This window comes from Capra hircus, chromosome 11 (genome assembly GCF_001704415.2).
Source record: "Capra hircus breed San Clemente chromosome 11, ASM170441v1, whole genome shotgun sequence".
Lineage (NCBI taxonomy): Eukaryota > Metazoa > Chordata > Mammalia > Artiodactyla > Bovidae > Capra > Capra hircus.
Window position 1 is genome coordinate 105,535,146 of NC_030818.1, and position 25,132 is coordinate 105,560,277.

Here is a 25,132-nt window from a genome sequence, read left to right on the forward strand (position 1 = left end):
GAATGAAGAACAGGGGATGCTGGAAGGGAAGAGCAGGGGATCATGGGAACTAAGTGGAGGGGATGCTGGGAATGAAAAATAAGGGTTCCTGACAGACCCACTCCTGAGGGAAAGGAAAACAGGGGGACTACTCCCAAGGAGGGTTTTACCACTGACTGTAGGGCATGAGTATGTCCAGGCCAGGGGAACCATCCCCACTGCCAGCCTTGAACTCGCTCCTGGGTACAGGCCTGAACTTCTTCCTGGCAGGGTCTTGGGGCAGTACAGGGAGCTGACCAGCAGGCTTCCTTGCAGTGGGCTCAGGTGACACAGTTCTGGGCCTGCCACCCGGGCCCTGAAGGAAATCCAAACTCCCACTGGCCTGGAGGAACATGGGCCCAGGCGCTCACCACTCTCAAGACAACCTGGCCACCCTCTGCCCTCACACGGCCTCTTAAGCCGCCCAGTCCTGGAACACGCGTCCTACCCGGGTCTCAGGTCTTGACAGCCCCGCCTAGCCTGAGCCAGGAGAGATGCCCTCTGCAGCCTCTGAATGTGTTCCCTGCCCCATCACCTTGGCTCATCTCTCATCTGCCCTTTAACCCCAGGAAAAGAAGCAAAGAGCTGAAAATACAGTGAAGGGTGTGAGAGGAGCAAAGCTTCCATGTAGGGAGCCAGGTCACCCTCCAGTCTTTCAAGGAAATGGGAGAGAATGGAGAAGGGCTCTTTCTGCCTTCTTCAAGCCTGGTTCCCTGGGGCTAAGGGTGGCAAGCTCAGAGTCACCAGAGGGTCCGGAGGTCAGGACCTCGCTGTGGCTGTGGCGGGGGTAGGGGACAAGGTCAGTGTCCAGGTAGGCTGGGCCTGATTGCTTTTGCCAGACTCACTTGGAATCCCAGACACCAGCTTCAGGGGCCTCAGCACACGCACAGCCCGCAGCGTTCGCAGGTCAAAGTCAGTGCCAGCTGTGGCGAGGATCCTGGCAGGAACAGAGACAAGCGGGAAGTAAGGGCTTCTGCGTGGCGCTGAGAAGAGGGCACGCCCCTCCCACCACCCACGTCCTGTCTTCCAAGAGTGGTGACATCTTCACGCCTGTGTCCCCCGCTGTCCAAGCACCAGAGGACCAGGCAGGGGAGGCCAGGAACTGCATTCAGACATCCTCGCCAGTAATGCCAGTGATGGATTTTACCAGCACGACCATCCTTCCGGGCATCACCCCTGAGAGAACACGTGGTCTCTGGTCCCTGGCCCGGCCTTGAGTCTGTCCTTGAAACGAGTCCTAGCCTGAACCGTGTCCCCAGGCAGCCCCAGCTGCACTCCAAGCGCCTCATGGGCGATGGTGATCCTGGGAGCCGAAGAGTGAGCTTGAGGGGCTTCTGAACAGATGCCTCAGGGCCCTCTCCCCGCGCTACCACAGGAGAGCACAGGAGTGAAGGGTGGAGAAGGCGACCGAGGGCTCAGAAAGCCCCATTAGCATACAAGCGTGCCCCCATGTCTCCCATCTTGAAACAGAAAAGTCCGTGTCTGCCTCCTACCCCAGCAAACTTCTCTGCTCCCTTCACTCCAAAACTCATTCAAAGTGTCAGTCCTCGGTCTCCACTGTTAACTCTTCGGCCTCTCTTCAGCTTTGTCCAACTACATTCTCACTCCCACCATTCCACTGAAATGTTTTGTCAAGCTTTCTTGCCAATATCAATAGTTAAGTCTCCTATGAATGGTTTCTTCTCTCGCCCATTGGCCAGCTCTCTCATTTCCTTCTTGACTCCCTGGGAGTCCCTTTGTCAGCTCTGCCCCCTCTACCGGACTGAAACTTGAACACGTCAGGGCTCACCATTCAGAATTCACCCAATAGGTTTGAATGCCACCGAAAGCTTACTACTCCCTAATTTATATCTGGAACTCCAATCTGGAACTCTGGGGTCATATGTCCATCCATTTGCTTTTTTCAACATTTCCACTTGGATAGCAAAAAAAGCATATCACACATTGATAAAACGAAAGAATGTTTTTTAAAACTTTAATGTGAATATTAAAGCCTGTATTATTTTTAAGCTCAGGGTTGTTTCATGATGGCAACTAGAGAACTGTTTGTTCTCTCTCCCAGCCTTGCTTCTCCCACAGTGTCCCCTCCTCTCTGTGAACGGCACTAGTCAACTGTCACATAAGCCAGAACCAAGGCTTCCTACCTGACTCCTCGCTCTCTCACACTCCACACCCAACTCACTAACCATCCTGTTGACTCTACCTTTAAAAAGTCTTGGACTCTCAGTGAAAAAGCATTGTTGCCTGCCCCTCTGCCCCCAACTCTAGAGACGCAGCAGTAAGGAATAACATTTGAGACGCGGCTGGGGTAAAATAAGATGAAGTGGTGGGCGGGGAAAGAAGGGCAACAAGAAAATCTATTCAAACCAGAATTCCATAGCACATGAGAAAACCCAATACCAAGAGGGATATCCAACCACTGGAAGATAAGAGCTGGAACTTTTGGGAAAAATAAATATTTATTTAAATAAAACGAATAATAATCATACTCTAAGCTGGAGACATAGTTGGAGAGTATTAATGGTTTAGGAAACAGTACTAAGGAATCACTCACAAACCACAGAAAGAGAAAGAAAAAAATGGAAGAAATGAAATTATACGGAGGTTAGACCATGTGCCTAACACCCAGCACACGTGGGTTCCAGAAAAAGAGAACAGAGGGAATGTGGTGAAGAGGCAACATTTGAAGAGATAACAGGTGAGAAATTTCCAGAATTAAAGACTTGCTTTCTCAGATTTAAAGCGTATTAGGGGTACAATCAGATAAATAAATTCATCCAACCAGAAATGGTGTGACTAACTACAGACATCAAGCATAAAAAGAAAGTATCAAAGGCTCCAGACAGAAAGATGAAGCACCTAGGGAAGAAAAATGAAGGTTATAAGGAGAGAAAATGCCACCTCAGGAAAAAAAAAGAGGGGGGGGAGAATATGCTAGAAGACGATTAAGTAACACCTTCAAAAAGCAGCAGGAAAACAACCGACAGCTGAGAGCCTTATAACCAGCTAGACCGCGAGAGAGGCGCGATGGCAAAGCAAACACATTTCCACAGATGCAGTGAGTCTCCACCCGGAGCCTCAGTAAAACAACACAGGACCTGAGCCCAGAGGGAGAGCACCGTATACAAGGACAGCGGTAGGCACAGAAAAGACTTTTTAAGTAATTAATTACTCATTGATTTTTAAAATTATGATGTCCAATTTTTCACTATTTTCTACACACAAAACTAACAACCTGGGCGATGACAGAACTATTTACAGAAGGGGCTGTTCCGCTTACAGCTGCATCAGATCACGTCATAGAGGTTAGGTCCCTCTTCACTGCATTAGGCCAGAGGATGGCAAACGTTTTCTGAAAAGGGCCAGCAGTAAACATTTAGACTTCGTGAGTCATAAGATCTCTGTTGCAACTACTCAGCTCTGCCATGTAGCATGAGAGACAGCGTGTAAATGAATGGACAAGACGGTGTTCCAATAAAGTTTTATTTATAAGCACAGGTTGCAAGGCAGTTGGGCTGTAACTGTGGTAAACAAATGTGTGTGGGCGTGCTCAGCCACTCAGTCGTGTCCCACTCTTTGCAACCCTATGAACTGTAGCCCACCAGGTTCCTCTGTCCATGGGATTTCCCAGGCAAGAGTACTGGAGTGGTTTGCCATTTCCTCCTCCAGGGGATCTTCCCAGCCTGGGGGCTGAACCCATGTCTCCTTCCTGGCAGGCGGACTCCACCACTGAGCCACCTGGGAGGTGCAGACTAACGTATGGCTATGAATCTGTCGTTAAAATGTTGAGGGACTTTCCTGGTAGTCCAGTGGTTAAGACTTCAGCTTCCAAGGCAGAGGGTGCAGGTTTGACCCCTGGTCAGGGAGTTAAGATCTTTGTGGCCAAAAAACCAAAACATAAAGCAGAGGCCATGCTGTAACAAATTCAATGAAGACTAAAAAATGGTCCACATCAAAAATAATTGTAATAATCAATTAAAAATAAAATTTAAGGATACCTAGTAAATGGATAGAATTACAGTCTATTTCAGAACCAGCGGGGGTGTAGGGGGAAGGTGTGTAGGAAACAGATAATAGAGAACATTTACTCAAATTACAGAAATCAGACAAAGACTCCTCAAAAAAGGCTAAGAAGGAATATAAAAGAAAACATAAGGCATTAGAATTAAGTCCAAATATATCATAAGATATATAAATGAATTTTAATTTCTTACTAAATCATAGATTATTAGATTGGGGCTTTTGAAAGTCCAAACATATGCTACTTACAAAAGACATACCGGAAAACAACACAGAAATGTTGAAAATAAGCAGATTTTAGAAAGTATATACTAGGTAAATGGTACAGGAAACAAAGCTGATATATAATACTAAAGAAAAAATATAATTTAAAAACAATATTAACAATATTAAGACTAAAGAGAGATATAATACATAATAATGAAAGCAAAATTATATCAAGGAATGTGGTCATCATTAATTTTCATGCATCTAACATCATAAAATCAAAACAAAGAAAGAAACAATGAAAACTCCTCCAACTTGGTGGAAGATTCTTGCAAAGCTCCCAACAGAACCTGAAGGACTCAACACCAAATGCAGCAATGCTGTGCACGGTTACAGCAGAATCCGCATCTTGATCACTCTATCGCTCTGACTCCTGTACCCTCCATGTACTTCTTTGTCTGTCTACCTACCTGTCCATCAACTACAATCTATCTAGTTTTCTATGAAAATGAGTTCCTAAAAAATAGAACATATATATTTTTAGAGTACACAGGAATAGCTTTGAAAGTATTCTACATCACAAAAGAAGCCTCAGCAAATTTCAAAAAGTTAGTGACTTTTATTACTGCAATTAAACTAATGCAATTAAATAATAACACAACAAATGCAAAGGAACAATACGAAGAAATAGAGGAAACACTCGAGCGGAAAAGACGGGAGGTCTCTTCAAGAGAGTTAGCGATACCACGGGAATATTTCATGCAAAGATGGGCACAACAAAGGACAGAAACGGTATGGGCCTAACAGAAGCAGAACAGGTTAAGAAGAGTGGCGAGAATACACAGAACTGTACAAAAGATCTTCACGACCCAGATAACCACGAGGGTGTGATCACTCCCCTAGAGCCAGACACTCTGGAGTGTGAAGTCAAGTGGGCCTTAGGAAGCATCACTACGAACAAAGCTAGTGGAGATGATGGGATTCCAGCTGAGCTATTTCAAATCCTAAAAGACGATGGTGTGAAAGTGCTGCACTCAGTATGCCAGCAAATTTGGAAAACTCAGCAATGGCCACAGGACTGGGAAAGGTCAGTTTTCATTCCAATCCCAAAGAAAGGCAATGCCTAAGAATGTTCAGACTACCACACAATTGCACTCATTTCACATGCTAGCAAAGTAATGCTCAACATTCTCCAAGGTAGGCTTCAACAGCATACAAACCAAGAACTCCCAGATGTCCAAGCTGGATTAAGAAAAGGCAGAAGAACCAGAGATCAAATTGCCAACATCTGATGGATCACAGAGAAAACAAGAGAATTCCAGAAAAACATCTACTTCTGCTTCACTGACTATACTAAAGCCTTGTGGATCACAACAAACTGAAATATTCTTAAAGAGACAGGAATATTCTGTATAATAGGCTCCAGTTTCATCCACCTCATCAGAACTGATTCAAATGTATTCTTTTTAATGGCTGAGTAATACTCCATTGTGTATATGTACCACAGCTTTCTTACCCATTCATCTGCTAATGGACATCTAGGTGGCTTCCATGTCCTGAGAGGGTGAGGGTGGGATGATTTGGGGGAATGGCATTGAAACATGTATAATATCATATATGAAACGAGTTGCCAGTCCAGGTTCAATGCAGGATACTGGACGCTTGGGGCTGGTACACTGAGTCAACCCAGAGGGATGGTACGGGGAGGGAGGAGGGAGGGGGGCTCAGGATGGGGAACACATGTATACCTGTGGCGGATTCATGTTGATGTACAGCAAAACCAATACAATATTGTAAAGTAATTAGCCTCCAATTAAAATAAATGAATTTATATTTTTTAAAAAAGAGAGAGACAGGAATACCAGACCACCTTACCTGCCGCCTAAGAAACCTGTATGCAGATCAAGAAGCAACAGTTAGAACAGGACATGGAATAACAGAATGGTTCAAAATTGGGAAAGGAGTACATCAAGGCTGTATATTGTCACCCTGCTTATTTAACTTATATGCAGATTACATCATGAGAAATGCCAGGCTGGATAAAGCACAAGCTGGAATCAAGATTGCTGAGAGAAATTTCAATAACCTCAGATATGCAGACACCACCCTTGTGGCAGAAAGTACAGAGGAACTAAAAAGCTTCTTGATGAAGGTGAAAGAGGCGAGTGAAAAAGCTAGCTTAAAACTCAACATTCAAAAAACTAAGATCATGGCATCTGGTCCCATCACTTCAAGGCAAACACGTGGGGAAGCAATGGCAACAGTGACAGATTTTATTTTGGGGGGCTCCAAAATCACTGCAGACAATGACTGCAGCCATGGAATTAAAAGACACTTGCTCCTTAGAAAAGCTATGACAAACCTAGCCAGCATATTAAAAAGCAGAAACATTCCTTTGCCAACAAAGGTCCATCTTGTCAAAGCTATGGTTCTTCCAGTAGTCATGTATGGATGTAAGGAGTGGGACCATAAAGAAGGCTGAGCACTGAGGAACTGGTGCCTTTGAACTGTGGTGTGGAGAAGACTCTTGAGAGTCCCGTGGACTGCAAGGAGATCCAACCAGTCCATCCTAAAGGAGATCAACCCTGAATATTCAAATACTGGAAGAGCCGACGTTGACGCTAAAGCTCCAATACTTCGGCCACATGATACGAAAAGCTGACTCATTAGAAAAGCCCCTGATGCTGGGGAAGATTGAAGGCAGGAGGAGAAGGGGACGACAGAGGATGGGATGGTTGGATGGAAAGACCGACTCAATGGCGTGAGTTTGAGCAAGCTCCAGGAGATGGTGAAGGACGGGGAAGGCTGGCGTGCTGCAGTCCATGGGGTCCCAAAGAGTCAGACACAAACTTGTTGTTGAGTGACTGAACAACAAAAAAGAATACTACTATAAAAACTCATTTTAAAAGAAAACTTGCATTACAGAAAGCTTCAAAATGTACAGCTAAATAGCTCATTAATGAAAGAAGTAACAGTAGACATTACCAAATACGCAGACTCACCGACAACAAAGCACTACTTAGCAAGCATGCAGGGCTCGAGCAAAGTGATGCCTTAGGGAGAACTGATAAGCTTAACTGACTGTATTTTTCAAAGATTAAAATTAACAAACCAAGTATTGCTATGTCTCAAGAGTCTTAGAAAAGAATAGCAGAGTAAATTTAGAAAAAGTATAAAAATGGAAAGAACAGACATGGTGAAAATAAAAACTAGAGAAATAATAGAAAGCTGAGTCCTTGAAAGTTTGATAAAATGAGCAGGCTTCCAGCAAGAATAATCAAGGAAAAGAGAGCATGAACATGTGTACATACACAGAGACACACATAAGCAAATGCACATCGTGTCTGCATGTGTGCACGCGTACACGCTTGCACGTGCATGTGAGTGCGTATACACACCGGGAACACAACTACAGACAAGAGGAGGTTCTAGAGCCACAAGAGAACATTACTAACGATTCTATGCCAATAGATGCTAAAACTTGGATGAAATGGGTGTATCTCCCTGAAAAGCAAATTACCGAAAGTAACTGGAGTAGCTAAATCTGAATGAACCATGAGCGATTATATTAGTTTTCTGTTCTGTAAAACCTTATCCCAAAACTGGTGACTTGGAACAGCACCCCTTTATCAGCTCACAGTTCTGTGAGCCAAAAGTCAGGCCCATGTGGCTAAATGCTCTGCCGTGGGCCTCATGAGGCTGAGGTCAAGGGCCCGGCCAGCTCCATCCTCACTGGGAGGCTCAGCTACGGAAAGGGGCACTTTCCAGCCCCTTTAGCACATCGGAATAGCATTCTTCCTTGCAGCAGGACAGAGGCCCTTTCCCTGTTGTCACCCAGGCACATCTCTTCCCCTTGGAGGCCCCCCTCAGGTCCTTGCCACCTGCGTCCTTAACGGTCCCTCTCACACTTCTAAACACTCTGACTCTAGGAAGAAAAGTCTCTTTAAAGGAATCATCTGATAAGGCCAGTCCCACCCAAATAACCTCCCTTTGGGTTAACTCAGGAAGGGAAAGTCGCTCAGTCATGTCCGACTCTTTGCAACCCCATGGACTGTAGCCTACCAGGCTTCTCAGTCCATGGGATTTTCCAGGCAAGAATACTGGAGTGGGTTGCCATTTCCTTCTCCAGGGGATCTTCCCGACCCAGGGATCAAACCTGGGTCTCCCACATTGCAGGCAGACGCTTTACCCACTGAGCCACCAGAGGCCAACCTAATCATCACCTAATCACAGGAGTGATATCTCATCACACCCACAGGATCTACCCGCATTCAAGGGGAGATGACTGCGCGGGGGCAGGCAGGGACCAGCATCTTGGAGTTATCTTAGAATCTGTGCCTTCCAAAACCATTTAAAAGAATTACGTCGGATTCAGGTTTCCTCGTCAGAATATCAGATCCAGACAAGTTTACAAGTGTGTCCCTACAAACGTTCAGAGAATAGATAATTCTACATTATACAAACTGTTTCAAGAACAAAAATATAAGAGAACCTCCCAACTCATTTTATGATGAAGGTATAGTCTTGATATCAAGACTGTAACTATAATTCAAAAAGATACATGCACCCCCAATGTTCATAGCAGCATCATTCACAATAGCCGAGACATGGAGGCAACCTAAACGTCCATCGACAGAGGCATGAATAAAGAAGACGCTGTCTATTTACACAGTATCAATCTACTCAGCTATAAGAAGAATGAAATGATTCCAATCATAGCAACATGGATGGACCTAGAGATTATCGTACTAAGTGAAGTAAACTAAATGGAGAAACGCAAATATCACATGATGTCACTCAGGAATCTTAAAAAATGATACAAATGAACTTTTATGCAAAACAGACACAGACTCACAGACACAGAAAACAGACTCAGGGTCACGGAAGGGCAGTGGGGAGGGGAGACTGGGGTTAGGATTAGCATATATACATGAGTAGAAACATGATAGATGACCAAACTCAGGGTCACGGAAGCGGGGCGAGGGGAGACTAAGGGTTAGGGGTCAGCATATATACACGAATAGATACATAACACATAACCAAACAGACTCAGGGTTAGGGAAGGGGGGGAGGGGAGCCTGGGGTTGGGGTCAGCATATATGCACGAGCAGACCCATGACAGACGGCCAGCAGAGACCTGCCCTGTAGCCAGCATTCGCTAACAGCCTATAAGGGGAAGGTTCTGAAGCGGCAGACGTGCCTGTGCGCGTCACTGAGTCACTCTGCCAACACCTGGAACTCACACAGCATTGTGAACCAACTAGACTTCAATTTAAAAAAATAGAAATTTCTTAAAGACTGGAAAAGGGCAAGAAAAACTTACACACATCTCAGTTATGAACACAAGTTTTAAACACCAGAGTAAATGAAATTCAAAGGTGCGTGTTTTAAGAGAGTAAGCATATAATGACCAAACGAGTCGTCATAAGAATAATTCAAAAGCAGAATGCCTACTGACGCCATCCGCCGCACTAAGAGTAACTCATACACTCACGTCAACATTGTCAGAAAAATCACTGGATGAAATTTCGGAATCATAACAGAGGGAGCTCAGCCTGGTGCCCTGTGACGATGCAGAGGGGAGGGATGCGAGTGGGTGGGAGGGGGACTGGAGAGGGACGGACATATGCCTACTTACGACTAATTCACAGTGCCGTACAGCACAGAGCAACACAACATTGTTAGCAATGATCCTCCAGTTAAAAGTTTTTTAATACTGAAAAATGTTCAGTATCATTCACGATAAAAATAATCACAACTGAAAATTCCCTAAAATGATGATGCGTGCTGTGCTTAGTTGCTCCGTCGTGTCCCACTCTTTGCAACCACATGGATTACAGCCCACCAGGCTCCTCTGTCCGTTTCGGATTCTCCAATCAAGAATGCTGGAGTGGGTTGTCATGCCCTCCAACAGGAGATCTTCCTGACCCAGGGATCGAACCCAGGCCTCCCACATTGCAGGTGGGTTCTTTATCCACTGAGCCATCAGGAAAGGCCAAAATGACAATAGGTATCTAATAAAAACCATGAGGAGGATTTCTGCTTACATTCAGGGATAACACAAAAATACCATTTATATTACACAGAGGCCCTAGCCAAGGTAAAATCACACAAAACAGAAATAAAATGTATGATTTTAGGAAGGAGGAGACCAACTGTCTCATTCACAGATATTGTGATTTCTACATAGAAAATCTAAAAGCATATACAATATTTAGGAGGCTTATGAAATGCCAAATACATAAACAAAACTAAATTACTTTCATTTACAATTAGAAAAGAGAAATTTTGAAAGCTCTCATTCTAATGGACATGAGACCCCTTCCTGGGTACCACAAGTGCTCTAAGACTGGCGGTGATGCTGCGCACCTCTGCGGCTACACTGAGAACCGCTGAGCTGTCCCCATCAAAAGTGTGAGCTTCACGGCATGTGGAGCACATCTCGACGAAGCCGTCGTAAAACCAGTGTTTACAGCAACAGCGAAATCTGTGAAGTATCTAGGAATAAGCTCAATGAAATAAATGTAGTGACTTGATAATAAAAGTCCTAAGACATTCCGGAAGAACAAAGGGATGGTAGAGATGAACCATATTAATAGATGGGACAATTTGACATCTTTAGATGCCCCTTTCCCAGAATTAATCTACAAATTCAATGAAATCCCCCCAAAAAAATCTCACGAGATTTTATTTGTAGAAAATCCACCAAAAATTACCAGAACTCATGAACTCAGCAAAGTTTTAAGATATGACGTCAACACAGAAAAACAGGTTGTATGCTGTACACTTAAAATAAACAACTTAAAAAGGAAATTTTTTTAATCCATATACAACAGCACCAAAAAGAATAAAATACTTAGGAATAAAATTAACTAAGGAGGGGAAAGACTTGTATACACTAAGAACTACAGAACAGTGGTGAAGAAGATTAAAGACCATGAAACAAAGACGTCCCATACTCCTCGGGACTTCCCGGTGGCCACCTTCCAGCGCAGGGGACTCGAGTTCAATCCCCGGTCGGGGAACTAAGATCGCACATGCTGTGCGCTGTGGCCGCGGAGCCCGTGCACTCTGGAGCCTACACCACCCAGAGAAGCCTGCACCTTAACAAAGAGCCCGCCGGCAGCAGCAGAAGCACCTGCAGGCCTCAGCGGACGTCCTGCGCGCCACACCCGAGAGCCAGCGCTGCCAGGCAGACAAGCATACTTTAAAAGAGGGAAAAAGACATCCCCTACGCATAGATTGGAAAACAGTGTTGCCAAGATGTCAATACCCAAAGCAACCTATAGCAAACCCTATCAAAGTTCCAATGACATTCTTTGCAGAAACAAAAAAACTCATCCTAGAATTTATATGGACTCTCAAGGGACTCCGGGCAGCCCAAACAGTAGAATAATAACCCAGAAGCAATTCCTCATATATACAGCCAATTGATTTTCAAAAAGAATGCCAGGGCCATTCAGTCTGGAAAAGACAAGTCTCTTCACCAAATTGTGCTGGATAACCTCCTGCAAAAAATTAAGTTGGACCTATATCTTACGCAATATATAAAAAGCAACTCAAAATGGATCAAAGATCTAAATGTAATACCTTAATGTGAAGTCAAGTGGGCCTTAGAAAGCATCACTACGAACAAAGCCAGTGGAGGTGATGGAATTCCAGTTGAGCTGTTTCAAATCCTGGAAGATGATGCTGTGAAAGTGCTGCACTCAATATGCCAGCACATTTGGAAAACTGAGCAGTGGCCACAGGACTGGAAAAGGTCAGTTTTCATTCCAGTCCCAAAGAAAGGCAAAGCCAAAGAATGCTCCAACTACCACACAGTTGCACTCATCTCACATGCTAGTAAAGTAATGCTCAAAATTCTCCAAGCCAGGCTTCAGCAATACGTGAACCGTGAACTCCCTGATGTTCAAGCTAGATTTAGAAAAGGCAGAGGAACCAGAAATCAAATTGCCAACATCCACTGGATCATGGAAAAAGCAAGAGAGTTCCAGAAAAACATCTATTTCTGCTTTATTGACTATGCCAAAGCCTGTGACTGTGTGGATCACAATAAACTGTGGAAAATTCTGAAAGAGATGGGAATACCAGACCACCTGACCTGCTTCTTGAGAAACCTATATGCAGGTCAGGAAGCAACAGTTAGAACTGGACATGGAACAACAGACTAATTCCAAATAGGAAAAAGAGTACGTCAAGGCTGTATATTGTCACCCTGCTTATTTAACTTCTATGCAGAGTACATCATGAGAAATGCTGGGCTGGAAGAAGCACAAGCTGGAATCAAGATTGCTGGGAGAAATATCAACAACCTCAGATATGCAGATGACAGCACCCTTATGGCAGAAAGTGAAGAGGAACTAAAAAGCCTCTTGATGAAAGTGAAAGAGGAGAGTGAAAAAGATCATGGCATCCGGTCCCATCACTTCATGGGAAATAGATGGGGAAACAGTGGAAACAGTGTCAGACTTTATTTTGGGGGGCTCCAAAATCACTGCAGATGGTGACTGCAGCCATGAAATTAAAAGACGCTTACTCCTTGGAAGAAAAGTTATGACCAACCTAGGCAGTATATTGAAAAGCAGAGACATTACTTTGCTGACTAAGGTCTGTCTAGTCAAGGCTATGGTTTTTCCAGTGGTCATGCATGGATGTGAGAGTTGGACTGTGAAGAAGGCTAAGCGCCGAAGAATTGATGCTTTTGAACTGTGGTGTTGGAGAAGACTCTTGAGAGTCCCTTGGACTGCAAGGAGATCCAACCAGTCCATTCTGAAGGAGATCAGCCCTGGGATTTCTTTGGAAGGAATGATGCTAAGGCTGAAGCTCCAGTACTTTGGACACCTCATGCGAAGAGTTGACTCATTGGAAAAGACTCTGGTGCTGGGAGGGATTGGGGGCAGGAGGAGAAGGGGACGACAGAGGATGAGATGGCTGAATGGCATCACGGACTCAATGGACGTGAGTCTGAGTGAACTCCGGGAGATGGTGATGGACAGGGAGGCCTGGCGTGCTGCGATTCATGGGATTGCAAAGAGTCGGACACGACTGAGCAACTGAACTGATAACATTCAGAAGAAAATATGTGAGAAAATCTTTATGACACTGAATTTGGCAATGATTTCTTGGAAATGACACCAAAAGCCCGAGAAATTAAAAAAGACAAAAATTGGATTTCATAGAGTTTAGCCCCTTGTGCATCACAGGAGAGAAAAGACAAGCTACAGAACGGGGTGGGATATTCGCAAGTCATTTACCTAATCAGAGGTTAATATCCAGAGTATATTAAGAACCCCTACAACTCAACAACAAAAAGATACCCAATTTAAAAATAGGCAAAGGACTTGAATGACCATTTCTTAAAGAAAAAAAAAAAAAACATATACAAATGGCCATTAAGCACATGAAAAGGGGCTTAACATCACCAGTTATTAGGGCAATGCAAATCAAAACTATAATAAGATCCCAATTACACCCATTAGGATGACTGCTACTTAAAAAAATGAAAAGACTACAGTGCTGGGGAGCACGTGCAGAGACTGGAACCCTGTGGATCACGGATGGAATGGAGACTGGTGTGGCCACTGTGGAGACACTGTGGCGACCCCTCAAGAAGCTGGAAACAGAACCAGCATGTGATCCAGCGGCTCCACGCCTGGGTATGGCCCACAGGATCTGAAACAGCGTCTTAAAGGGACTGATCTGTTACACCCAGAATCACAACAGCGTTATTCACAAGAGCTGAAACATGGAAGGAACTCCTGTCCTCACTGGATGAATGGAGAAGCAAATATGCTACACACACATGATGGAATATCATTCAGCCTTAAAAAGGAAGGAAATTCTAATACATAATGAAACTTAGGTGAGCCCTGAAGATATTATGCTAAGGGAAATAAGCCAGTCACAAAAAGACAAATACCGCAGGACTCCCCTTTAGTGAGATAATCAGAGCAGTGAAAATCATAGAGACAGAAAGCAGAATCGCGGCTGCCAAGGTCTGCAAGGAGGGAGAGACAGGGCTGCTTTAATGAGGAAGAGCTTCACATTCCCAAGATGAAAAGAGCTCTGGAGGTGGATGGAGGTTATGGCTGTTCGATAATGTGAATAAGTTTAATACCACCAAACTACACACTTAAAAATGAATAATATGATCAATTTTATGTTATGTGTATTTTGTCATGATTTCTTAAATTGTCAAATAAAAGTAGGCCTACGTGCAAAAAGCAAACTTTAAAACTTTGGAAAAACAAAACAAAATCATGTGGAAACATTTCTACAACTAGAGGTAGGGACGGGTTTCTAAAGAGCACGCAACAATGGCAACCCTAAAGTGGCGCGCTGATAAATCTGACTGCGAAAGCTGTACGCCGCAAAAGATGCAGAGAGGGTGGAAGGCAAACATCTGCAACGGAAAACCGACAGAGGACTGGCTTCCGGAACATACAAAGAATTCCTACAGATTCATATGAAAAATACAAATCACCTATGAGAAACATAAGCAAATTACAAAAGAGAAAAGATGTTCAAAACCACTGCCAGTCAGGGGAATTCAAACTGAACTAACAGAGAGATCAGTTCACATCCTCCACTTAGCAAACAGCGTTAAGCTGGTGATGCCAAACAACAGCTCAGCTGGCAGAAGAGAACCTGTAGAGTCATTAGGGAGCATGTGGCCACTTCTAGATAATTTTTAAACGAACACACAGACTAGACTTGCCACACAAATGCTTACAGAAATGTATACGAGGCATGTGCGTCGCAGCGCTTGTCTGTCATAATGAAAAGCGGGAATCACCTACTGCTTATCACACGAAGACAGAAAACGCTGGTGATGGACCAAGACTGTAGTGAAATGCGACGAGCACATAAAATTAAGGAAACTGAGTGTATTAACACAAAAATGCCCAGAGCAATGTGAAGGGGCAAAAAGGCAAGCTGTGAAGCAATTGCATATCTATGCACAAACACATACTTACGCTCACAATTCAAACCACACACACAAGACCGCATGTTATCTATGGATATGGACACATTTAGTAAAAGCTGGAATTCCCTCTGCAATCGACACACACACGTGCACTGGATAATGAACACAGATCACTGTTGCCATTGGAAGGTAAAAGGAAGGGCAGATAAAGAGAGCTGGTTGAGGGATTGTAATCAGAAGACTTCAGTTGTATCTGTAATGCTTTGTTTCTCTAAGAGAAACCTCTGAAGCCAGGTGCCAACTTACAGGGAGATGCGAGGGAGGGGAACGCACACTTTAAAACAACGCGCGGGCAAGCTACCCTCAAAAGACATAAACGATCCAGAGAAGGGCAGTGCAGCAGCTCCACGGCCATTCCCAGGAGGAAATAAGCCACACAGAAGGAAAAGCATCTCTCCCTGGCCTGTGGCTTCCTGCTCCCAGGCACCAGGACACACGGGGTCATCACAGCCCAGACGTGTCAGAAGAATGACCTCAGAAGCCACGCCGCCGGACACGCGCGGCACAGACACCGGTTTCGCCGGTGTTGTCACGGCCCGTGAGGCAGGAGAACAGCTCTCAGTTTTTTAGGAGCTCTAAGATTTTCAGACCCAGGCAAGGATGTCCATGATACAAAGAAACACAAGAACACAAAATCTACCCAAACGATGTAAGCAGCCCCGTGGAGTAAATCACAACCCCACTGCAGCCTGAGGGCCCGTGTGAGAGGCCCTGCTGTGGGCTTCAGGGCTTGGGGGGGGTCCGTCCTCAACCGCCAGGAAAGTTCCCTGCAAAGGCAACACGGCCGCAGGGGATGGAAATTCAGCCTCGTTCATTCTGAGATGACAGCTTCCTCAGTGGATCAGCAACGCGGAACTCCCAGGGAGAATCAGAATCAAACACAGAAATGTTTATGAAAATCAAGCTTTCTGCATTATTATTACGGTATTATTACTTATCAGAACACACCAACACGCTGAACGGGGTTGAGTTTAGCACCACGTTAGCCCTGTGATTCTAATTTTTTAAGTGTAATGGGAAAATTGATTTAGATGTATGATTTCAAGTTGAAAACTTCATAAGTTTCTAAAAAGTATCAAAACATTTAAGCAAATGTATGATTCACCGTATTTATAGTCGAATATGCTGGATATACAATACTTAGGAAGATCAAGTTAGAATAAATTTATGAATGAACTATAAAATGCTTCACACTAACTAAGCATATGAAATGGAATAAAAAGCCCACTTGGAGTCTCCTTGAAACTGATTGTTAAACATTGCAGAATGTGTCATTTGCGTTTCCTTATTAATTCTCTGCTTTGATGGTCTGTCCACTGGTGGAAGTGGGTGCTACAGCCCTACGGCTACTGTGCTACCGTCAGCTTCTCCTTTCACGTTTCTCAGAGTCTGCCTTCTGTGCTGAGGTGTCCTATGTGAAGTGCACAGACACCTACAACTGTCACGTCTTCCTCTTAGGCTGATCCTCTGACCACTAGGTAGTGTCCCTCTTCACCTCTTCCGACAGTCTCCATTTTAAGGTCTATTCTGTCTGCTATGAGGACCGCTGCTCCGGCTCTCTCCTGACTCCAGTTGCGCGGGCAGCTTCCACCCTCTCACTTTCAGTCTCCATGCGTCTCTAGGTCTAAAGTCAGTTTCTTACAGATAAAATATATGTGGGTCCTGTTTCTTCATCCATTCAGCCAATCTGTGTTTTTTGGTTGGAGCATTTAATTCATTTAAAGTAATTATTGCTAAATATGCTCCTATTGCCATTTTCTTGCCCTCAGTCAACAAAAGAGTCTGAAATGCAGTACTTGGGTGCAATCTCAAAAATGAGAGAATGATCTCTGTTCATTTCCAAGGCAAACCATTTAGTATCACAGTAATCCAAGTCTATGCCCCAAACAATGCCGTAGAAGTTGGAGCTGAATAGGTCTATGAGGACCTACAAGACCTAGAATTAATACCAAAGAAAGATGTCCTTTTCCTCATATGAGCCTGGAATGCAAAAGTAGTAAGTCAAGAGATGCCTGGAGTAACAGGTAAGTTTGGCCTTGGAGTACAGAATGAAGCAAGGCAAAGGCCAACAGAGTTTTGCCAAGAGAACATACTGGTCACAGCAAACACCCTCTTCCAACCACACGAGAGAAGACTCTACACAAGGACATCACCAGATGGTCAATACTGGGATCAGACTGATTATATTCTTCACAGCCGAAGATGGAAAACCTCTACACAGTCAGCAAAAACAAGGCTGAGAGCTGGCTCAGATTATGAACTCCTTATGGCCAAATGCAGAATTAAATTGAAGAAAGTAGGGAAAACCACTAGACTATTCGGGTATGACCTAAATCAAATCCCTGACGATTTAAACAAAAACAAATCCCTGACGATTATACAGTGGAAGTGACAAGAGATTCGAGAGTTAGATCTGACAGACAGAGCGCCTGAGCAGCTACAGATGGAGGTTCGTGGCACTGCACAGGAGGCCAGGATCAAAACCATTCGCAAGAAAAAGAAATGCCAAAAGGCAAAATGGTTGTCTGAGGAGGCCTTACAAATAGCCGAGAAAAGAAGAGAAGTGGAAGTACAAGGAGAGAAGGAAAGCTATATCCATCGGAATAAAGAGGTGCAAAGAATAGCAAGAAGAGATAAGACAGCCTTCCTAACTGATCAGTCCAAAGAAACAGAGGAAAACAACAGAACGGGAAAGACTGGAGATCTCTTCAAGAAAATCAGAGATACCAAGGGAACATTTCATGCAAAGACAGTCACAATAAAGGACAGAAATGGTATGGACCTAACAGAAGCAAAAGATATTAAGAAGTGGTGGCAAGAATACACAGAACTATATAAAAAAGATCTTATTGACCCAGATAACCATGATGGTGTGATCACTCACCTAGAGCCAGGCACCCTGGAGTGCAGCGTCAAGAGGGCCTTAGGAAGAATCACGAATAACAAAGCCAGCGGAGGTGATGGAACCAGCTGAGCTGTCTCAAATTCTAAAAGCGGATGCGGTGAAAGTGCTACACTCAATATGCCAGCAAATTTGGAAAACTCAGCACTGGCCACAGAACTGGAAAAGGTCAGTTTTCATTCCAATCCCAAAGAAAGGCAATGCCAAAGAATGCTCAGACTACCACACAACTGCCCTCATCTCACACACTAGAAAGTAATGCTCAAAATTCTCCAAGCCAGGCTTCAACAGTAGTTGAACTGAGAACTCCCAGATGTTCAAACTGGATTTAGAAAAGGCAGAGGAACCAGAGATCAAATTGCCAACATCCGTTAGATGATAGACAGGCAAGAGATTTCCAGAAAAACATCCACTTCTGCTTCATTGACTACACTAAACCCTTTGACTGTGTGGATCACAACAAACTGTGGAACATCCTGAAAGAGATGGAAATACCAGACCACCTTACCTGCCTCCTGAGAAATCTGTATGCAGGTCAGGAAGCAACAGTTAGAACTGGACATGGAAAAATGGACTGGTTCAAAATTGGGAAAGGAGTATGTCAAGGCTGTATATTGTCACCCTGCTTATTTAACTTATATGCAGAGTATATCATAAAAAACGCTGGGCTGAATGAAGCACCAGCTGGAATAGAGATTGCTGGGAGAAATATCAATAACCGCAGATATGCAGACGACAGCAGGCTTGTGGCAGAAAGCAAAGAGGCACTAAAGACCCTCTCGATGAAAGTGAAAGAGAAGAGTGAAAAAGTTGGCTTAAAACTCAACATTCAAAAAACAAAGATCATGGCATCCGGTCCCATCACTTCATGGCAAATAGATGGGGAAACAGTGGAAGCAGTGACAGGCTTTATTTTCCTGGGCTCCAGAATCACTGCAGACGGCGACTAAAGCCATGAAATTAAAAGACACTTGCCCCTTGGAAGAAAAGCTGTGACCAATCTAGACAGCATATCAAAGAGCAGAGACATTACTTTGCCAACAAAGGTCCATCTAGTCAAAGCTATGTTTTTTCCTGTAGTCATGTATGGATGTAAGAGTTGGACTGTGAAGAAAGCTGAGCACCAAAGAATTGATGCTTTTGAACTGTGGTGCTGGAGAAGACTCTTGAGAGTCCCTTGGACTGCAAGGAGATCCAACCAGTCCATCCTAAAGAAAATCAGTCCTGAATATTCATTGGAAGGACTGATGCTGAAGCTGAGGCTCCAATACTTTGGCCACCTGATGTGAAGAGCTGACTCATTGGAAAAGACCCTGATGCTGGGAAAGACTGAAAGCAGGAGAAGGGGACAACAGAGGACGAGGAGGTTGGGTGGCATCACAATTCAATGGACGTGAGTTTGAGCAAGCTCTGGGAATTGGTGAAGGACAGGGAAGAGCGGTGTGCTGCAGTCCATGGGGTCACAAAGAGGCAGACACGACCGAGCGACTGCACTGCACTGCATATATACGGAATCTAGAAAGATGGTACTGATGAATTTATTCGCAGGGGAACAATGGAGAAACAGACTCAGAGAACAGACTTATGGACACAGCAGGGGCGGTGGGGAGGGAGGGTGGGAGGTATGGAGAGAGGAACATGGAAACGCGCATTACCATAGGTAGGATAGACAGTCCACGGGGATTTCCTGTGTGACTCAGGGAACTCGAACAAGGGCTGCGCAACAGCCTAGAGGGGTGGGGTGGGGAGGGAGATAGGAGGGAGTTTCAGAGGGAGGGGACATATGTATCCTTATACCTGATTCATGCTGGTATTTGGGACAAAACAAAATAATTCTGTAAAGCGATTATCCTTCAATTAAAAAACAAGTAAATGTTTTTAGAACTGCAAAACGTATACACATAAATTTTCATCAGCTGAATCTTAAAAATGTTAATATCTTTACAGTTTTATTGATAACTAATTGGCATACATCACTATAAAATTTTAAGGCATACAGAACAGTGACTTGATTTCCATATACTGTAAAATTATTCCCTCAGTAAGCTTGGTTAATATCCATCATCTCATGTAGATACAAGGAGAAAGAGGAAAAAAATCCTCTCTCGGGATCTACTGTCTCAAGAGCCTTCTTCAGTTCAGTTCAAGTTCTGTCGCTCAGTCGTGTCCGACTCTTTGTGACCCCATGAATCGCAGCACGCCAGGCCTCCCCGTCCATCATCAAATCCTGGAGTTCACACAAACCCATGTCCATTGAGTCAGTGATGCCATCCAGCCATCTCATCCTCGGTCGTCCCCTTCTCCTCCTGCCTTCAATCTTTCCCAGCATCAGGGTCTTTTCCAATGAGTCAGTTCTTCACATCAGGTGGCCAAAGTATTGGAACTTCAGCTTCAGCATCAGTCCTTCCAATGAATATTCAGGACTGATTTCCTTTAGGATTGACTGGTAGGATCTCCTTGCAGTCCAAGGGACTCTCAAGAGTCTTCTCCAACACCACAGTTCAAAAGTATCAATTCTTTGGCGCTCAGCCTTCTTCACGGTCCAACTCTCACACCCATACATGACCACTGAAAACACCATAGCTTTGACTAGGCAGATCTTTGTCAGCAAAGTAATATCTCTTCTTTTTAATACACTGTCTAGGTTGGTCATAGCTTTTCTTCCAAGGAGTAAGCATCTTTTAATTTCATGGCTGCAGTCACCATCTGCAGTGATTTGGGGCCCAGAAAAATAAAGTCTGACACTGTTTCCACTGTTTCCCCATCTATTTCCCATGAAGTGATGGGACCGGATGCCATGATCTTTGTTTTCTGAATGTTGAGCTTTAGGCCAACTTTTTCACTCTCTTCTTTCACTTTCATCAAGAGGCTTTTCAGTTCCTCTTCACTTTCTGCCATAAGGGTGCTGTCATCTGCATATCTGAGGTTGTTGATATTTCTCCCAGCAATCTTGATTCCAGCTTGTGCTTCTTCCAGCCTAGCATTTCTCATGATGTACTCTGCATAGAAGTTAAATAAGCAGGGTGACAATATACAGCCTTGACATACTCCTTTTCCTATTTGGAAACAGTCTGTTGTTCCATGTCCAGTTCTAACTGTTGCTTCCTGACCTGCATACAGATTTCTCAAGAGGCAGGTCAGGTGGTCTGGTATTCCCATCTTTCAGAATTTTCCACAGTTTATTGTGATCCACACAGTCAAAGGCTTTGGCATAGTCAATAAAGCAGAAATAGATGTTTTTCTGGAACTCTCTCGCTTTTTCCATGATCCAGCAGATGTTGGCAATTTGATCTCTGGTTCCTCTGCCTTTTCTAAAATCAGCTTGAACATCAGGGAGTTCACGGTTCACGTATTGCTGAAGCCTGGCTTGGAGAATTTTGAGCATTACTTTACTAGCCTCTGAGATGAGTGCAATTGTGCGGTAGTTTGAGCATTCTTTTGCATTGCCTTTCTTTGGGATTGGAATGAAAACTGACCTTTTCCAGTTCTGTGGCCATTGCTGAGTTTTCCAAATTTGCTGGCATATTGAGTGCAGCACTTTCACAGCATCATCTTTTAGGATTTGAAACAGCTCAACTGGAATTCCATCACCTCCACTAGCTTTGTCCATAGCAATGCTTCCTAAGGCCCACTTGACTTCACATTCCAGGATGTCTGGCTTTAGGTGAGTGATCACAGCTTTCTTACAGATCATATACTCATGTGAGCCAAGGTCACCACTCTGTACATCAATTCCCCAGGCCTTATTTATCTCATACCTGTAACTGTTTATTTATCTCATAACCTGTACTTTACAACAATAACAACTCCAATTCCCCTGCCCCACCTCCCTCATTCTGAGAACCACAAATATGACCTCTTTTTCTATAAGTTTGGGGTGTATTTGTTTTTAGATTCCACATATAAGTACAGTATTTGTCTTTTTCTGTCTGATTCATTTCACTTCACATAATGCTTTCAAGATTCATCCATTTTGTCACAAATTGAACCTAAATTTTCTTTAAAAGAATTGCAATTTTGGATTCATCACTTTAACAAATAGAATCCTGATTTTTAGAAATTAAAAGTTTTCTATGCATAAAATCCACTCTCGAGAGTACCAAAAAACCCTCGTGTATCATGGAGGATTTCCTTTTAAGTCAGATAATAAAATAAGAATCATTGCCATAAATCTCACTGAATCTTATTTCAAGAGTTCTGGCTAACATAACAGAGTGTGAATAAGACATAAAGAGAAGAACAGATAAACTGATTATTTCTGGAAGACACGGACAAAACTCCCAGGATGTTGGTTGAGAGCAGTTTCTCGAAGGTGACCTAAATGAGAAGGAAGAACAAGGAAGACGGGATCAATGCATATGTGTGGCTGATAACGCAGGAACCAACACAACATTGCAAAGCAACTGTACTCCAATTTAAAACATATGAATAAAATAAGCTGTGTATAGAGAGAGAGCCAGGCCCAAGGACCGCAGGGTCAGCACCCCTGGGAGACGTCGGGGGTGAGCTCTGGGCCGCGGGACCTCAGGGGGTGGGCCCGGCACGGAGACCGCAGGAAACCCTGCGGCGACTCTGACGCACCCTCGCGCTGGGCGGATGCTGGGCGGATGCTGGGCAGGCGTGTCTCCCTGAACCCCTTCCTGCAGGCTCACGGATCCCACTCCCCACCCCCAGCCTCTAGACAGAAAGCAACACAAAGCCTTGAAAGAGAAATGCAGCGCAGACCAATCCTAGGAAGGAGAAAACTCAGGCACAGAAGAGCGATCTGCAGACACCGTCGTCAGAGTGAGAAATCCAGGCCGAAGAAAACCAAACCTGGCTGTAAGCCCACCATCCATCAGCAAACAGAGACCAGCTCAGCTCCCCTCAGCAAACTGTAGGGACCAAGCCCAGGGCTAGGACCAGAGCACAAGCCCCCCGGAGCAGGTGTGGCAACAACAGGACTGGTCAGACCCTAATGAAGCAGAGCTCCTCACCCTCAAGGGCGCACACACACACCACGAGGAGTAACTCCAAACCGTGAACGGCTACACGAGGGAGACTGCAGGACCACACTCGTCAGGAGCTGGACACAGACTAAGACACACGCTACTGCTGGATAGACGGACAGAATGCGGGCTTTTAAAACCTGACTCTCCACAAGTCAACTCAGAGATTCTCGATAACTGAAGCAACCTCCCAAAAGAATTCTTCGGACTTTAATCACATGATTTCGAAATTATCTAGAAAACTAAATAAGCAAAATATTAAATAAATATTCAGAAAAGAAAAGAGAGAAGGTCCTGTTTCATGAGACACTGAGATATTACTTTGAGCTCAACTCCTGGACCACAGGCCAGATGGGTTCGAACCCAAACAGAAGCAGCATGGGTAAGACGCAAGAGCACTTCAGTTCGTGAAAAAGGGCGCACAACCCGATGACGGGGAAGTTATCCACAGAGGAAATGAACGGTCACCCATCTTCTCAGCATTTGTCTAAAGGAAACAGTCAGAGGTATGGCGCAGATGTATAAGCTTTTTGGTCTTTTCTATAAAAGCAAACTTTGAAATAACTTAAACCGTCAACGAGAGGGAGATGGCTGGCCGGCCCCACGTCTTCTGTGCACCCTCAGCTGTCAGGGCACACAGACGGCCCCGGCGGCCTCGTGCTGCCCTGCGCGAGCCAGGCTGCCCGCAAGGCAGCAGAGCACCCTGTGCCCCCAGTGCAGGACACCAGCCGTGTACTCACAGGCCTACGCACAGAAAAGGCTCAGGATGACAAAGCTCAAGACATTAGCAGTGGTTATCTCAGGGCGGTGGGCCTATGGGCCATTTTTATTCTTTCCGATAGGAGCATTTTCAAGTGAGAAAATCAATATTTTCACTTACATGGCAAAGAAGAATGTGTACCCTACACTGAAATTCTTTAAGATAATAAAATAACTTTGAGGCACTTTAATTAAAAATGATATATTGACAACAATAACAGAAAGGTGATCATAGCATACATCTTTGTATTCAATATGCGTTTTCTGGGTGCCTGTGATTCCCAAAGCCTTAGGCTCTGGATGCTGGAGAGCAAGACAGGAGGTCAGCCTGGGGGAGGGGAGCAGGACTGGCTTGGAGCTGGAGGCCTTCCTTCCGGGTCACACCCAGCAAGGCTCCGGGTAGGAGACGCATGCTCGGTGTTAGTGAAGAAGCCCCGAAGTTTCCAAAACGAAGCAGCAAAGAACCCACACATAGAACTCATGAAAGGAGACACGAAGCAGCAGCGTGCAGACACCTCCAAGCCGTCAGTCACGGGAGCAAAAGGCGAGACAGCAGCGAGGCAAGGCCTTGCCCCCAGTCCATCATCAAGAGGGCTGGAAACACAGTGCCGAGCAGTGGCAGCATAGACGTCAAATTTAAATAGAATCGGTAGGGACGTTGGAGGAGGGCATGGCAGCCCACTCCGGTGTTCCTGCCTGGAGAACTCCATGGACAGAGGGGCCTGGCCAGCTCAGTCCATGGGGCACAGAGTCAGCCACGACTGATCAACTAACACGCACACACAGTAGGGATGCAAACTAACGCATCACACTGCAAACAACCTGCAAAACAGAACGCCATAAGATGCTTAAACGCGTCGTTTAGTCCACTCTGGGAATCTGCCCCACTGAAATAATCAGAAAAAGAAAGAAACCAAAGTTGAAAGATCAACATCACACTGTTGGACCATAAAGAAGGCTGAGTGCCGAAGAATTGATGCTTTGGAATTGCGCTGGAGAAGACTCTTTGAGAGTCTCCTGGACAGCAAGGAGATCAAGCCAGCAGCCCTAAAGGAAATTAACCTGGAATATTCACTGGAAGGACTGATGCTGAGGCTGAAGCTCCAATATTTTGGCCACCTGATGCAAACAGCCGACTCATTGGAAAAGACCCTGGTGCTGGGAAAGATTGAGGGTAGGAGGAGAAGGGGGTGAGAGAGGATGAGGTGGTTGGATGGCATCACCAACTCAACGGACATGAGTTTGAGC

The 25,132-nt window shown here is 44.7% G+C and overlaps 1 protein-coding gene across 2 annotated transcripts in view; it reads right to left on the reverse strand.

Moving 5' to 3' along the window:
- CACNA1B (calcium voltage-gated channel subunit alpha1 B) overlaps positions 1 to 25,132 on the reverse strand; it is a 217,778-nt gene that overhangs the window by 171,576 nt on the left and 21,070 nt on the right. For both annotated transcript variants that reach the window (XM_018056199.1, XM_018056200.1), the window contains exon 4: positions 864 to 955. In XM_018056199.1, the coding sequence (XP_017911688.1) occupies positions 864 to 955 (92 nt within the window). The remainder of the gene's footprint in view (positions 1 to 863; positions 956 to 25,132) is intronic.